This window comes from Dermacentor silvarum, chromosome 1 (genome assembly GCF_013339745.2).
Source record: "Dermacentor silvarum isolate Dsil-2018 chromosome 1, BIME_Dsil_1.4, whole genome shotgun sequence".
Lineage (NCBI taxonomy): Eukaryota > Metazoa > Arthropoda > Arachnida > Ixodida > Ixodidae > Dermacentor > Dermacentor silvarum.
This window is the reverse complement of record NC_051154.1, coordinates 433,344,621-433,360,553: the sequence shown is the minus strand read 5'-3', so window position 1 is coordinate 433,360,553 and position 15,933 is coordinate 433,344,621. Positions and strand designations below refer to the sequence as shown.

Below are 15,933 nucleotides of genomic sequence, written 5' to 3'. Positions count from 1 at the left end.
AAAAAAGCGGTTTGCAACATCTGAAAGTTGGCGCAGTGTAAAATAATCTAGGACTTTTGAAAAATTCGTATCATCCAGAAATTCGTATCAGGTGTGATTTTATCACTGAGATTCTACTTAGCGAGCAAAAACACTACTGTGGTTATTATGAAATATCTGAGGTTATACTATACCTGCACCCTTATTTTTACTTGTGCAAATAACAGATTTGAATATCTGTCCCTTCAACTGTCATTGTGTTATCTTCGAATTTGAATGATAATTGGAAGGTTTTGTATAACTGCCATGAAAATATTTACTGTGATGTGGAAGAACGGCACCGGGGCTCGGCTGCTTGCGCGAGGAGCGAATTAGAGGAAGAGGAGGTGGGCAGATAATAGAACAGCTGGCCCAGGAACGGGTGCTGTCTCTGTGTCTCCTTCATTCCGTTACAATAGCGCAGTCGACCGAGGATCCTCTGCTGGACGACCTGCAGTCGGACACCGTGTTGCAGAGCGGACGCACACTTCCACGTGCCGCTGCTTCTACAGCTCTGGCTTCTGCAACCGAGCTCACTACCGCTCCTGTCCAAGCCAGCATGCTGTCTGCAACCAGCATGCTGTCTGCAACACAGCTCAGGTCAGCAATTCAAGTGCCATGAATATGGAAACTATCTCGGCGCCAAGGAACGCCGTACATGCTCCCTTGGGCTTTGTTTCCCGTACTGCGCTGCAAGCGACCTCGGCATCAATGCCAGAGGTCATCACTCCTACCTCGAATGTGGTTTCCAGCGACCTCGCCGTATTCACACAGGCAATCGTTGCCATGACCAAGTAATTCGAAAATGCCATCTCCATCGCCACAGCCTTGGCATGTACCGCGCTGCCTCCGCCATCTCTCACAAAAATTCCAGAATTTCGAGGGTTTTGGATAACCCAACACTCTGGCTGCAAACCATCAATTCCCTGGCCTCAACGACTGTGGCCTCACATGGCCGTCTCCAGCTGCACGCCAGTACGTGATCCATGGACTGTGTGCGACTATACTCACGCTGCCATCCTGTCTTGTCAGTCTCCTGAGATCACGCCCCTGGTTTTCGCTCACAAGGAACGGAACTGCAGCAGTGTACTCGACGCCGTCTCAGTTTCGGCGCGCCACAGGCCGGACAGTCACCACCCCTCTCAGCGCACCAAGGCTGCTTTTCTTGCGGATGTCTTGGACACCACGCCAAGGAATGCCGTCAATCGCCACAAGCCTGAATTCAGTACCAGGCCTTCCCAACTCCACTGTTACCAGTGCATGCCGAAGGAATAGACAACTTGTCCGCCCGCACTCATTGATACCGGCGCCGAGCGGACGGCACTACACCAGCATCATGCTCCCGACACCATTTTCCTGTGGACGCAGCCTCCAATCCACGGACTAGGAGGTAGTGTGATGCCAGTGGGCATGCTCGACGTTTATGTCCAGACAACAGCCGGGACAAAGTTTCTCCCGGCCATTCCTGTTTTCAAGGACCTGCCTGCCGACATGATTCTCAGAATAGATTTTCTACTGTCTGACAACATTCAAATCACCATCGATGGCGCCCATGTACAGCTCCGGCCCGCATCAACAGATACTATTCTGACGCCCCTGCCAACGCCGAGAGGTGAGTTGCTTCGTTCGCTTACCTTAAGTTCGATACTGGCTTGCCATCAAGTGGTGTTCACTGACACTACCGCCGATCTCCCCGGCACTAAGATGTTCCTGCATCGAATACCTACAGGGAACCACTCTCCAATATGCATACCATTGAGAAGATACGCTGAGAGGGAGCGCACCATGATCGCGGATCAAGTTCGCGAAATGCTTGCCGTGGGCATAATTAGGCCTTCAACAAGTCCGTGGGCAGCGCCCATCGTGCTCGTGCGGAAGAAAAACGGGTCCTTGCGTTTCTGCACGACTTACAGGCAGCTTGACAAGTGTACGACGCCCAACTCATACCCCTTACCCCGCATTGACGACGCTATTGACGCAGTACGCCACTGCAGGTTCTTTTCATCGCTCGCCTTACGTGCAGGGCATTGGTAGATTAACGTCGCTGAAGAAGATAAGTGCAAGACAGCCTTTCGCACTCAGTCGGGCTTGTATGAATTCAATCGCATGCCGTTTGGGCTGCGAACGGCCCCTAGTACATTTCAGCGCGCGTGGTAAACCAAGCCTGTGTGGTTTACTTAGATGACATCCGGGTTGTTGGAACCACCGTGGATCAATACCTTCGCAATTTAGATGAAGTGCTTTACAGACTTTATGAGGGGGTTCCACTTAAACTGCGAAAAGTGCCAGTTTGGTCTGTCAAAGATAGCGTACCTTGGACATAATATTTCCCTTGACGGCATTCAGCCACTCCCGGAGTGCATATCGGCAGTGTCGGAATATGCCACACCAACCTGCTTGAAACAGGTTTCAGTCATTTATGGGTATGGCCTCGTATTTGCGGAGGTTTATTCCACACTTCACTGTGATCGCAGCTCCCGTGAGTGATCTCCTTAAAAAGGACGCACAGTTTGAGTGGGGCCCCGTGCAAGAAAATGCTTTCCGGACGATAAAGCAAAAGCTCACTGTCTGTCCAGTGGCCACTTCAATGATGACCGGACCACTGAAGTGCACACCGATGCTAGCCAAGCCGGTCTAGGGGCAGTGCTCCTGCAACGCAATCCTGATGGCGTCGAACACATCGTTGCTTATGCCAGCCAAAAACTTTCCGACACCGAGCGCCACTATCACTCCAATGAGCTGGAATGTCTGGCAGTAGTGTGGAGCGTGGATTACAAATTACGACACTATCTGATTGGGCGCAGATTCACCGTGGTAACTGATAATTCTGTGTTAATGTGGATGTTTTCCAAGCAACAGCTAAAGCACCAATTCGCCGGTGGATTATTACGCTTCAAGAATATGATTTCTATGTGCGTCATAGTGCCGGGGTCTTGAATAACATCGCCAATGCCTTATCATGCAACCCCCTCGAACGGTTGGAACGAAACAGACAAAATCGCATCTTTTTTGCCCAAGTAGGCTTGACCAAAGCGTAACATGAGGACAAAGACTTCGCGACAATTATTGCCTCCATAACTGGCACAAAAACAAGCTCGATACAGTGCAGACCGCTTATAACGTAAGTCGCCGGAGTCGCGAATGTCCGCACTATAAGCGGTAACTGCACTATAACCAAAGCAACAATTTTCAAGGCCCGCACATATGCAAAACGTGTGCACCGAGCCGCCACGCGTATGCGACAGTCGAGGAATGCGGCTAGAATGTTTGCATTCAATTTACAGTTGAATCTCGTTAATTCGAAATAATTCACGCTGCGGCGCCTCCGACCGGCATTGCTCTGGCACTGCCATAGGGTAAAAGCTTAGGAAAGACCCCTCAATGTTGCGCGCGAAAAAAAAAAAAAAAACACACGGTGGAAATTTCACCCTCTCTCAAATGGCAAGGTCGCCGATTCTGCGTTGCGCTGGAAGATGCGTGTATGTGCTGACGTCTCAGCCACGCTACCGTAGCCACGCGTAGAAAATGGCAGTGAACCCTTCTTTCTCCTTTATGCTTTGTCCACTTTCTAGTCACGTGTTGACCTTGCACGCTGCGGCTACGGCGCAGAAGGAAGCAGCGGCACTGTCCCAGGCCGGCCAACGAAACTGCCCACGCCGGCAAACGCCCCCTTCCCAATAACGGCAGAAAACGAAACTTCGGGGAGCTGGCGCCGGGCCGGCTGGAACGGCGGCGGGCGCGCACGGTGACAGTCGAAAGTGAGGGAGCTACGAGGGAGGGCGAGGGGAGCCACCGAAGCGGCGGAGTTGCCAAGGCGAAATCCGCTTTCCTGCCCCCCTCCTCCCTCACATTCCATGGTCTCCGCGTGCGCCCTTCGCCGTGCCGTGCCGGCGCCACCCGCTCCCTGTAGTTTCGTTTGCTGCCGTTATCGTGAAGCGAGCGTTGGCCGGCGTTGGCAGTTTTGTGGCCCTCGCTCGTTATGCGCGCCGTGATATTTCACGACTCGCACTCAAGATTCTGGTTTCAGCCTCACTGGCTGTTCGTTCGCACCACGTGTCCTTCTCCTCCACTTCGTCTCTCTTTCTTGCTCGCACTCCTTGGGGCGCCCGTTTGAGGGGCGCGTTCGCTGTCTCCACTGACTTCCGTACTCCCAGGCAGCCGCACTGTAACCGGTATTTCATTTCCCGCAATTGCACTATAAGCGATACGTGTATACATGAAGTGCTATGGGAAAATTAACGAGAGTCTGAAAAGACCGCACTATATCCGGTCCCGCACTATAAGCAGTTACGTTATAAGTGGTCTATACTGTATTTGCAATATGCAATGGTGTATTGTACCGTCATTAGTGGCAGAAGGACCGCTCGGAAGAACGTTACCTCCTGGCGGGTCCGAAATGTTTTCGCACAGAGATGCTGCGAGCCATTCATGACACCCCCCAAAGGAGGGCACATCGGTCAATGAGCCACGCTCCGCAAGCTACAGGAATGCTTCTGGTGGCCGAAGATGCAAAGCAATGTGCGCTCCTACTTCGCTAGCTGCGAAGCGTGTCAACAGTTTAAGCAATTGCCAGGGTGCCAGCCTACCGTATGACAGCCAACCGTATGAAAGATGTCGGGTATCTCAACAGGTGTTGTTAACATCTGTTGAGATACCCGACATCTTTCATACGGTTGGCATTGACTACATAGGGCCGCTACCCACCTCCACTGCTGGAAACCGCTACATCATTGTAGCTGTAGACTATCTGTCCAAATATGTGAAAGTGGCACCTGTACCATCCCTGGCATCCGCTCATTTAGTCGATTTTCTGAAACACAGGCTCGAATGGAGGCATGGCTTGCCAAAGAAATTGATATCAGATCTTGCCACAAAATTTCGCAGCCGGGAACTATAGAAGTACCTTTCCACGGCGGGGGTGCAGCATCACTACACATCCGCATTTCATCCCCAGGCGAACGGCCTTACTGAGCGAACAAACGAGAGCATTCAGGCAAGGCTCGCTCCATATACAAAACTAGTATGACAGAAAGGAGAGGCCGATTGGGGACGTCCACCTTCCGGCAGCTGTCTATGCGGTTAATACAGCGCTGAAGACCTCTACTGGTGTGACGCCGTATAAAATCGTAGATGGGAAGCTGCCCCAGCTGAAAGCGGTCCTCAGGCTAGATGCTCCCGTTAGCGTCACACGCTCTAACAGTTGCACAGTTGCCTGCCAGAAGATCACAGCTGCGGCGAAGGAAAAAGCTACACAAGCCCAAGAAAAACAGAAGCGCTATTATGACCACCGCCGTCGACCTGCCCCTGCATACAAAATCAGAGACGAGGTGTGGGTGCGAAGAGGCAGCAACTGTCTGGGCAAGAAGCTACTCGCAAAGTTCGAGAGGCCCTTCACCAAGCGCGTAGGTAATACATGGCGCTTTAGCACCTTGGATCCAAGCTTTGGACTCGACCGGCGGAAAAGAAATGACTTCACCGTGCACATGTTGCGCCCCAAGAAGAGATTACGCCTGTTGAACTGAACTATCGTTTATTTATTGTTTGCCAGGTTCGCAGCGTGGCCAAGTGTGATGTGGAAAAACGGCCCCGGGGCTCGGCTGCTTGCGCGAGGAGCGAAGTAGAGGAAGAGGAGGTGGGCAGATAATAGAACAGCTGGCCCAGGAACGGGTGCTGTCTCTGTGTCTCCTCCATTCCATTACATTACATATTGTTAGTAGCAATGTAGTCGAGAGTAAGATGGAATACAGTCTGATCAAGTAAAATCATTGTTGAAAATGCAGTTCAACGACCAAAGTCAAAACTTCTTTCCTAAGAATGTTAGTACAGTGAAATCTTGATATAATGAACTTCAGGGGACTGCGGCAAGTTGTTCATTATTCTCAAAGGTCGTTACAGTGAAAGCTCCAAAAGTAACCATTCCACCCATCAAACCATCAGAGTTGGCTCTCTGCCTGCGCTGAAGCTATTTTCCATAGATTCCGCCGCCATGCACCACCGATGCACCACCAACACACCATATTGTAACAGCAGCGTGTGCAAAAGAAATTGCACTTACAAAACCCTGGACGAGGAGGAAGCTCCATGACGCCTCCCAAGCGCAATGGGCTTTTTCATTTTTTTTTCACATTTCTTGCCGCGGACACCGCAACTGTCTCGCTCGAGGAGGCAGAAACCTGAACTATGGTGCAGTAAAATCTCGGTGATACGAATCTCACGGGGTCACATGAAATATTCGTATCACCCGAAATTCGTATCACCAAAACATACACAAAATCAAGAAAAAATGAATTTACTTTTACCAAAAAAGATTTCTAATAGTCAAACCCCATTCACACCTTCCACGCTGCTGCGTTTTCCTGGCTGCTCTGTCGCGTTTTCCCGGTCCCAACCTAAATCCCATTGACTTCCATGTATTCAAGTTCCACATGATACGTCGCCAGTCTGTAATGTTCCTGCATGTTACATCGCGTTTGAATGAGGCGGTCAGGCAAATTTAGCAGTGCAGCCAGCTTGTACGTTGCAACAAGCGACCGAAGCATTGCGACAAGCGACCGGCACGTTGCAGATACAACGCAGCCGCGAGGGTGCCATATCTTGAAAGCAATCTGTGACGTGCGCAAAGTGCACGGACCTCATCGTCAAAATGATCTGCGATGTTGACAAAGTGCGCCTAGTGCCGGTAGCTTCAAATGCGCTGTGCTTTCGACGTTTAGTTCGCGTTGAAGCGAGAGACAGCAAAACGGTCAATTCGCTCGCTGCTGCTGTTGTGCTTCCTCACGCCAGTGTTTCGATAGCGAGTGTCCGCGGTCATTGACCGATATGTGTTAATGTTTGCCTGTGCGCGCGTGACATTGTCCTTGTTAATTTAGTTAGTAAGCGAATGTTTACAAGTTTATACAGCTGGTACAACTACTATCCTTACTTCGTACAGCTGTCTACTAATTTGCTATCGCAATCGTTGCTTCACCTTTTGGATGAAACTGCAACTTTTTTTTTCACGGTCCCTTGAAAAACGTAGCAACGGGGTTCTACTAAATGTGTACGTTTTCTTCTTGCCCAAATTGTCAACGATCGCCTTCTGAAAGGCATATAAGTGCGCGCACGTAACCTCAGGAATGTTTTCGCACGCCACTGAATGCCTGAGAGCACGTCGAGTGCAGGGAGCTTTTGACCGTTGGGGCTGCGCCGTGGTCGTCGTTGCTGCAGCGGTACTCGTCTACTTTCTCCCTAAGCATCGGCTAGGCTGTGATGTGGTCCGGTCCGCTCGCCGTGGGGAACAATGAGAGATATATGCAGCCGCGTGACGTAGCCGGTTGCTTGGCGACTATGGATCCCGCTGTGCCAACTTGTCTGTGCTGGTCGCTCCGCTGGCTCAGTCACCACTGCTGTTGCTCACGCATTCGTATGATCTGCAGCGGTGTGGCAACGCGTTCGGAACAGCTGATTTTTTTCGCATTGTGAGCAATGTATTTCGACCAGGGAACGTTATGAATTCGTATCACACCGAAATTTGTACCAGCCAGGATCGTATCACCGGGGTTTTACTGTATATACTCGCGTAATGAACGCACTCACATAAATAAATGCACTTACAACTTTGCTCTAGCACATTCCCATGATGGAACAGCTGTGCTGTAGTTTTTCGAACAGACTAGAATCTTTCACTCTCGCACATGTGTTTACATCAAGCGCACTTAATCTCGATGCCCGTCGTTATGTTGGAAATACTTAATAATGATGCCATGCGAGAAACGCAGAGATCACGCGAACGAAATTCTATGGCTAACTTATGTAGGCTGCACATCCACACTAACAGCAAACATGCTGTGGTGGCACATCGGCAGGGGCAGTTGGTTTGGTGATGGAGAAGCCGACGGGAAAGCGATGACGAGAGAACACTGGCGGCAAGCATGCGGTAAAAACAGGCTGCACGTTATCATGATCGCTTGGGACCTGACGGAAAGAGTGACCGCGGTAACACTCAGCCTGTTCTTACCGAATGCTTGCCGCCAGTGCCGGCGCAAAGGCACCTCGCAGACTTGAGAGAGCAAGAAACGCGCAACTGCTTACTCCGACACAATAGAACAGCACGCATGTGTGATGTGCAACCGGCCACGGGGCACGGGAGAGTCCAAATGAAGAAGCAGCAGCAGGCGCTTGAACGCCATACAGTCGCCGACCCCCCGATAAATCGGACACCGATAATCCCAACAAGCTCGATAATTCGGAAAGCTTCGTGGCACCGCCAATGGCCCCGTAGACTTAATGTGTAAAGACGATCGATACTTCAGACAGCCGCCAGCTCTACATTCTGCAATTATCTGGACTCTGTCCGTGACTGCAGCGTACGCGGATTCTGCCGCCATTATCTCCTCTGGCAACCTCAATGAGACATGAAGTATGGCCTCAGAATACGAGACATCAAGTATGGCCTCAGAGATTACACGTAAAATGGTAATCCCTGAGGCCTTGTGTCGGTCGCAGCACTATGCTTCAGATTAAATGACAAATGCTGATCTAGGAGGCTTTGCCAGAGGTTGCATCAACATTGCGATCATCACATCCTATTGCGGCATCCCAGCGCATGGCCCGCTCTCGCCATTCTGTTTGTTTAGTTGGTGTTCCAGACAACGCTCTGCTGGCTTCAAGAAGTCTTTCTCGTGAAGTTATCGAGAGGTCACGTCAAATGGCACCAACGGTCCCCTTGCAGTCTGACTCCGAATGAGTCTTTAGTCGCAGTCCGAATAACCCCGACTCTGAAACTGAAGCGCCTGAACTGCCGCCTACCACAATAAGCTCAAATGCGGACATCATTGATGACCTGCTAGGCTGCGGTGTGCCGATTCCTGCTGCCGTGACATTAGAAGACTTTGCAGACGTCAGCAGCACGGTGTTGTGTGCCAAACTGAACGATGACGAAATAATTGAGCAAGTTTTCCCACTGTCAAACAGCGACTCTAACTCGGACGTTGATGTGCCGGGCGGATCTGACTCGAGCCTTTGCAGTCCTTGCATAGCGTATAGCGACAACAGAAAACCGGCAGAAATATAAGCGTACGTAAGCGGAAGTGTGTGCAGCAACGAATCAACTACTTCTTCCTTGCACAGGGGCATTAAAATGTAAATATAGTTATCTTTTTTTGGGAACACTCGTTTTCCTCGGACATTCAGTAGTTCAGACTTATTTACGTTTTCCGTGAAGTCCAAATTATTGGTCGTCGACTGTAGTAGGCATAGTTGGGCATAATGTCGAGTTAGCATGTCTGTTGCTCGCTTTTGTGCTTGTCTTTGGTTTTGCTGTGTGCAATGGGACCTAAGTCGAGTTATACGCCTGCTGCGGGACAGAGATTTTATCTGCTCACAAAACAGGAACACTGATCAGACACCGATAAACTTTGGCATGCCTATGAGCAGGATGCTAGAGAAAAGAGACGCACACAGCGCCCTAGTCAAAACAACATGTGCCGAAAAGCAGTGCTTCAACGTGATGCTTGCGATAATGGCAAACGGCTGGAAGCGGCTGTGAGGACGAGCTGTTGTGGAATCAAAATGTGGATGAAGCAGCCACCAACCTAGATGACAGGTCTGGTCGTTCTGATGCGGAGTGAAGTGCAATAAAAACGCTGTTATGGTTTTCAGATAGTATACGTGTATTTTTACTGCATAGGTAAGTTATCTAATGCATTTTTCAAATCATTATTGTCTTAATTTCTAATTTTTGCTGTTTCGAAAATAGTTCCCATAAAATTTACTCTGCATAATAAACTGTAGCCAGCAGAAAAACAATATTACTTTGCTTCCAGAAAATTTACAACATTACTCCGGTTATGTAGTGCTATCAGCAAACGCTGATGCGTCGTCGTCCCCGAAACATAAAAATAAAGTCCCTTCTATGAACCTTCTGCCCAAGCATCGGGGTGTTGTCTGCTAGCCTACTGCTCCGGCTGCCATGAATGATACACTAAAATCAGAATCACCAAATTTCGAAATATAAATTTGTAGTACCGAGGTGTTGTTAATGTGACACAGAAACTGAATATTGATCATTATTCTGAAAAGTTCTGTATTCTGAAGTTCGTAGCACTGCAATACTTTCACACTGAAACTATAAGCAGTAAGCAGGGGATATCTGAAATGTTCATTAATCTGACAAATTCGTTAATGTGGTGTCCGTAGCAATGAAATTTAACCCTAAGAATTTGTCCGAAGAAAAAAATAGAAAAAAAGGTATGGTGTGTGTGTGTATGTTGCTAACAATAAAATTCAATTCAAAACAAACAAAGCGGGGGACACTCACACTTCCTCCATTTCCTCCTCATCATCCTGGGAGAGGCGGAAGTAGGGGTTGGACTGCGTGGGCCGGAACTTGTAGCCCGTCAGCACAAAGAAGATGAGTGTGGCCCCCTCGCGGAACAGCTCATCCAGCCACTCGTACCGGAAGGGCACCGTGATCTGCGTGGACATCACATTGCACGATGGGTACTTGTCCATGTTATAACCACCCGGGGTGGTTAGCCAGTGGCAGAAATGCAGACAATATAAAGCAAGACTAGGCAGTGCATCTACCGGGCTGGAATGAAATGCTAGTCATATATATGACAAACAGTCTTGGATTTCTATATTCCCTCGTACAATTAACAGGCACAATTAATTCTTCAGCGTAATGCACCATGCCTGACACCTATTGGGCAAATGGGGACATGTCAAATGTCCGGTCTCGTGGTTATGACACGAGACAAGTGTCAAGTCATATTACACAAGTGTGCTTGCGATTCATTATACCCATTAAAGTAGCTCCTTTCACAGTAGTTCCTGAATGAATGGACATTACTTCTATCCACTAATTTATGCATTTTCAGCCAGAAATATTGGGGCACTCAGTTTTCAAAATGAAAGGCACCACTTCTCCTCTAACCCCTTTATTTGAAGACACTACTTCTGACAACTGTGCTGCGCTGGGACAAGCCAGATGCTGCACACAGTGGCTCAACTATCACCAAGGAGGCAATGAATTCAGCACAAGCCTGAACGGACAACCGGCGCCCCTTTCTGCACACCTTTTAGAAGCCTCCAACACCTCTAAGACAAGTAGCAGCTTGCCTTTGTCACTAATACTGCCCAAACGCACCAATCCAGATGATGAGTCTTTACGTGCCTCTACCCTAGGTTAGCCTAATAGACTAACTTGCAGAAAAAAAAAGAGGGGGGGGGGGGGGGCAAGAAGAACCAAGGACCCTTGCCAACACAGTCAAATAATGTGGATGTTACAAAATCATTACAACTACATTGGTGCAGCCCTAGAAGTTTATATCATTAGATGGCATGCAAAACGATAAGTACAACAAAGGTAGCGAAACATGGCAAGTTATTTGTTGCAATAAATGTAATGATGAGTCTCCCACTTATCCTACGGCACACACTGCAATCTTTAAACAGACTCAGCTGCTCAAAGTTAGCACAATACCAGCCCATCATCAGCACACGACGGCTGCTTTCCTCTCATCAGATGATGAGGACCTAAGATTGCTGGTGAAGGCAAGCCATATCTCCCATTTGGGTGACACATGTGTCAGACAAGCTTCTGTCACCTTAGCTGATGACAAATTGTCCTTCCTTGATAGCGTTGTAATAATAGTGTTTTGTTTGAGGGATGACACGTGGGTAATTTTTCTGATTAGCTTTCACTGGGGCATGAGCAGTTGTCCTTTGAATGGTTTCTTTGCCCTTACATTTTAACAACAACAACAAAAAATAAGTTTATCAGCCTCTTCTTGCATTCGTGCTGCAGTGTAACATACTACTTTTAGGTGAGGACACTGCCCGGCCAGCGGTGAGACACGATCAACCAGATAAATTACCACTGCCATATGTTCGACTATCCTCCGCTGACAGTGGTAATCTATTGGCGGAGCAGCACAACTTCATGACCTGAAAATCTTGTTGCTGTAGCAAACACGTCCCTGTGTCTCTGACTTCCCTGAGAGACACGCTTTGGCGGCGTTCTTTGAACTGTTCTTCACTCGATTTTCACCACTTGAAGTGAGAAGTGCTGAATTGCAAACAACTCAAGTACCAAATTTACAACTCTGTAACTCGGCAATGAAAAACGATATTGCAATTCCTTAAATCGCACCTAATAAGACAGCTAAAGAGGACAAAATTGATTTTACAGAACCCTCGCAAAACATCGTAACAATTTCACATAAGCCGTAAATTATTATATGAATCAAATTTGACTGCTTTAGACGCTCAAACGAATGCAGTTTACAGAACTGCAATACCTGTTCTTGGTGCAGAGGTAGAAATTCGCGAACTACAGGCTTTAATTTCTTTAAACACACCAATTTTCGGTGATTCTTGTAAAACATTTCAAGCCCTAAACATGAATTTTGCTTCAAACAGTCACTAGAATTTAACCTTCTCTTCTCTCTAAAATACAACAAATTTTTATCCATATCGTACTTATGACTGTCTCATAAAAACATTTCTCTGTTTTACACATACAGCAGTCAACAAAAAGTTGTAAGATTTTGCATTTGGGTTCTGTGTTATGCCAGATTGCTAGCCTAGAGCAATAGTCGCTTGAGTACGAACTGTCATTGTACTTTATTCGCACCACATAGCCCACCCACTGTGTACATAATTGGTGTATTCCAACAATGCATCACAAGGAAACCGTGATATCAACCAGTACTGAAAAAAACTGCACGCTGGTGAGAAATATTATAATGATAGGTTAGTTAGCTGAGCAAAAGGCTACTACAGCGTACTACAGCGTAGTCCACCTATAACGACAGCACATGTAACGAGGAATTGGTTATAACGATGAGCCGACTTAAGAGTATCAACTTATGCATTAGAGCTATGGGAAAAATTCCATATACTGTAACGATATGTTGTTCACTGCATATCGGATATCGGAACATGTGCAATGCCCTATACGCAAATTATGTACACGGTTGGTGAGTTATGCGGTGTGAATAAAGTATGATGGCAGTGCGTGTTTAAGAGACTATTGCCCTAGGCTAGTGATCTGGCACAATTCAGAGCACAACAGTTCACAGGACCCAAATGCAAAATATCACATCTTTTTGTTCACTAGTGTACAGTATAGACCACTTATAATGTAACCGCTTATAGTGCAGGACCGGATATAGTGCTGTCTTTTTAGACTCCCGTTAATTTTCCCATAGCACTCCATGTATACACATATCGCTTATAGTGCAGTTGCGGGAAATGTAATACCGGTTACAGTGCGGCTGCCTCGGAGTACGGAAGTCAGTGGAGACGGCGAACACTCCCCTCAAACGGGCGCCCCAAGGAGTGCTCGAGGAAGAGAGACGAAGTGGAGGAGAAGGGCACGTGATGCAAACGAACAGCCAGTGAGGCTGAAACCAGAATCTTGAGTGTGAGTCGTGAAATATCACGGCGCACATAGCGAGCGAGGGCCACGAAACTGCCAACGCCGGCCAACGCTCGCTTCACGATAACGGCTGTAAACGAAACTTCAGGGAGCGGGCTATGCCGGCATGGCACGGCGAAGGGCGCACGCGGAGACCGTGGAATGTGAGGGAGGAGGGCAGCAGGGAAGCGGACTTCGCCTAGGCAACTCCCCTCACCCTCCCTCGTAGCTCCCTCACTTTCGACTGTCACCGTGCGCAACCGCCGTCGTGCAGGTGCCGCCGCTCCAGCCGGCCCGGCGCCAGCTCCCCGAAGTTTCGTTTTCTGCTGTTATCGGGAAGCGGGCGTTTGCCGGCGTGGGCAGTTTCGTTGGCCGGCCTGGGACAGCGCCGCTGCTTCCCTCTGCGCTGTAGCCGCAGCGCGCAAGGTCAACACGTGACTAGAAAGTAGAGGGAGCATAAAGGAGAAAGAAGGGTTCACTGCCATTTTCTACGCGTGGCTACGGTAGCATGGCTGAGACGTCGGCACGTACACGCATTTTCCGGCGCAACGTAGAATCGGCGACCTTCCCATTTGAAAGAGGGTGAAATCTCTGCCGCGCCTTTTCTTTCTTTTTCTTGTTTTGTTTACGCGCGACATTGAGGGGTCTCTCCTAAGCTTTTACTCTATGGCGGTGCCGGAGAAATGCCATTCGGAGGCGCCGCTGCGGCATTTGGTTCGAATTAACGAGATTCGACTGTAAATTTAATGCAAACGTTCTAGCCGAATTCCTCGACTCTCGCATACACGTGGCGGCTCGGTGCACATGTTTTGCATATGTGCGGGCCTTGAAAATTGTTGCTCTGGTTATAGTGCGTACAGTACCGCTTATAGTTCGGATATTTGCGACTTACGTTATAAGCGGTCTACACTGTACTTGAATAGGTGGCATCAGGGATAGTGTCAAACTATAGCTTCCTCTTAAGCCATGGAGCCACAATGGTGGAAATTTTGTAAAAGCTTTGCATAAGAAACCTGCCTGTTACACGTGAAGAATTGTTCAGTCATAAAATACACAGAAAACAGCTTCAATAGCCAGGATGTTTCCCATAGAGAAGCATGGAAAGAGCGCCTACGGCATGCCTTTGACCGAGTCACCTGGTGGGGCACCTTGGTGGCACAGGAGTTTATCTGTCAGCTGTAAAACACGTGCTGTCCACACCTAAATATAGTATCTTACATTGTGGTGCGTGCACTAATATTTACACTGTTTTTCCCACCATAAAACAGTCCCACAGAATATTTTTTCAGTGCAAGAGGCCTGCTGGATGGCACACTATTGCAAACTGTTTGTACAGCAGCATTCAGATGATATTCCATGGGGAACGCAGGACTTTCTTTGCTCACCTTCAGCAGAAACACAATTATCCTGGTGAAGTAGATGTAGCACACAATCTGCAGGAGGAGAATGAGGACAGATATAATTATAAACCTGTGCAAACACGCACATATTTTTTTTCTCACACATCAAGATACAATACTTTTCAAGAAGGTAAGAAACAGTGCCGCATAAGTACTTGGTTATGATAGATAAGCAAACTCAATAACAAGCACTGACAGGACTATTGCTGGAACTGGGACAAACAAAGGCTGGAAAATGTACAGATCAGAACTTTTCCTCGGACAAGGTATGCAGCTCTGAATACAGTAAGCTTTCGTTTACAGTGGAATCTCGATGATACGATCACGGCTAATACGAATTTCCAGATGATACGAATTTTCCTGTGGCCCCGGCTGAGCCCCATTACTTTGCAACGTGCTAGAGAACGGTTGTTACGAATCGATTTTCGACCCGCGTCGGTTGATACCAATAAACGGCGCCCCACCGACGGCTGCGAAAAAGAACAGCGCGCAGTCATGCGCTTTCTTTCTCTTTTGGTGCGGAGGCACGGATGCGGCGCCGGACAGTGCGGAGGCCACGACTGGGCGCGAAGAGTTTGACGCGGTGGCGCTTTTCTTGCTTTTCCGCGGGGCCGCCGCAGCGATCGAAGGTTTGTGCGGTCTATCGCTTCAATGGAAACTGAGCGGCGTAAGCACAGCGCATACAAAGGTCAGAGCCGTGTGGAGATCGCTTTCAAGATACGCTGCGCGCGACAACCCCGACAGCCGGTACAGGCACAAAGTACAAGAACGCATTTGTTGGCAGAGCCCCCCCTCCCTCCTTGCCTCCCTCCTGCGCTGCCTTCCCGCTTGCTCCGTTCGGTGGGAGATTGCGTCGTCGCCCCCCCCCCTCCCATACCCCCCCCCCGGCCTTTCACGCGACGGAAGCAGGGCCGGGCTCGACTGGCGCGCCTGGCTGTGACGGAAGTCGTGTTTGCTCTCCGCTGTGCGTTCGCTCTCCGTGCTTGAAGGCGCACGTCCCCTGCGCGAAAGGCGCGCTTTCACTCGCACATACTGCACGCGGGGACGATTTTATCGCCCTTGGACTCATGCTCCACGTCTCATGCTCCTCCTCCGCATCGCCTTCGTTGATCT

At 48.9% G+C, this 15,933-nt stretch overlaps 1 protein-coding gene across 1 annotated transcript in view; it reads right to left on the bottom strand.

Annotated features, from left to right (window-relative positions):
- The window catches only part of LOC119437699 (protein GPR107), a 103,597-nt gene that overhangs the window by 3,122 nt on the left and 84,542 nt on the right, over positions 1 to 15,933 (bottom strand). Inside the window, exons 14-15 of the mRNA XM_037704685.2 lie at positions 14,806 to 14,853; positions 10,316 to 10,470 (exon numbers count right to left, since the gene is read on the bottom strand). Of these exons, the coding sequence (XP_037560613.1) occupies positions 10,316 to 10,470; positions 14,806 to 14,853 (203 nt within the window). The remainder of the gene's footprint in view (positions 1 to 10,315; positions 10,471 to 14,805; positions 14,854 to 15,933) is intronic.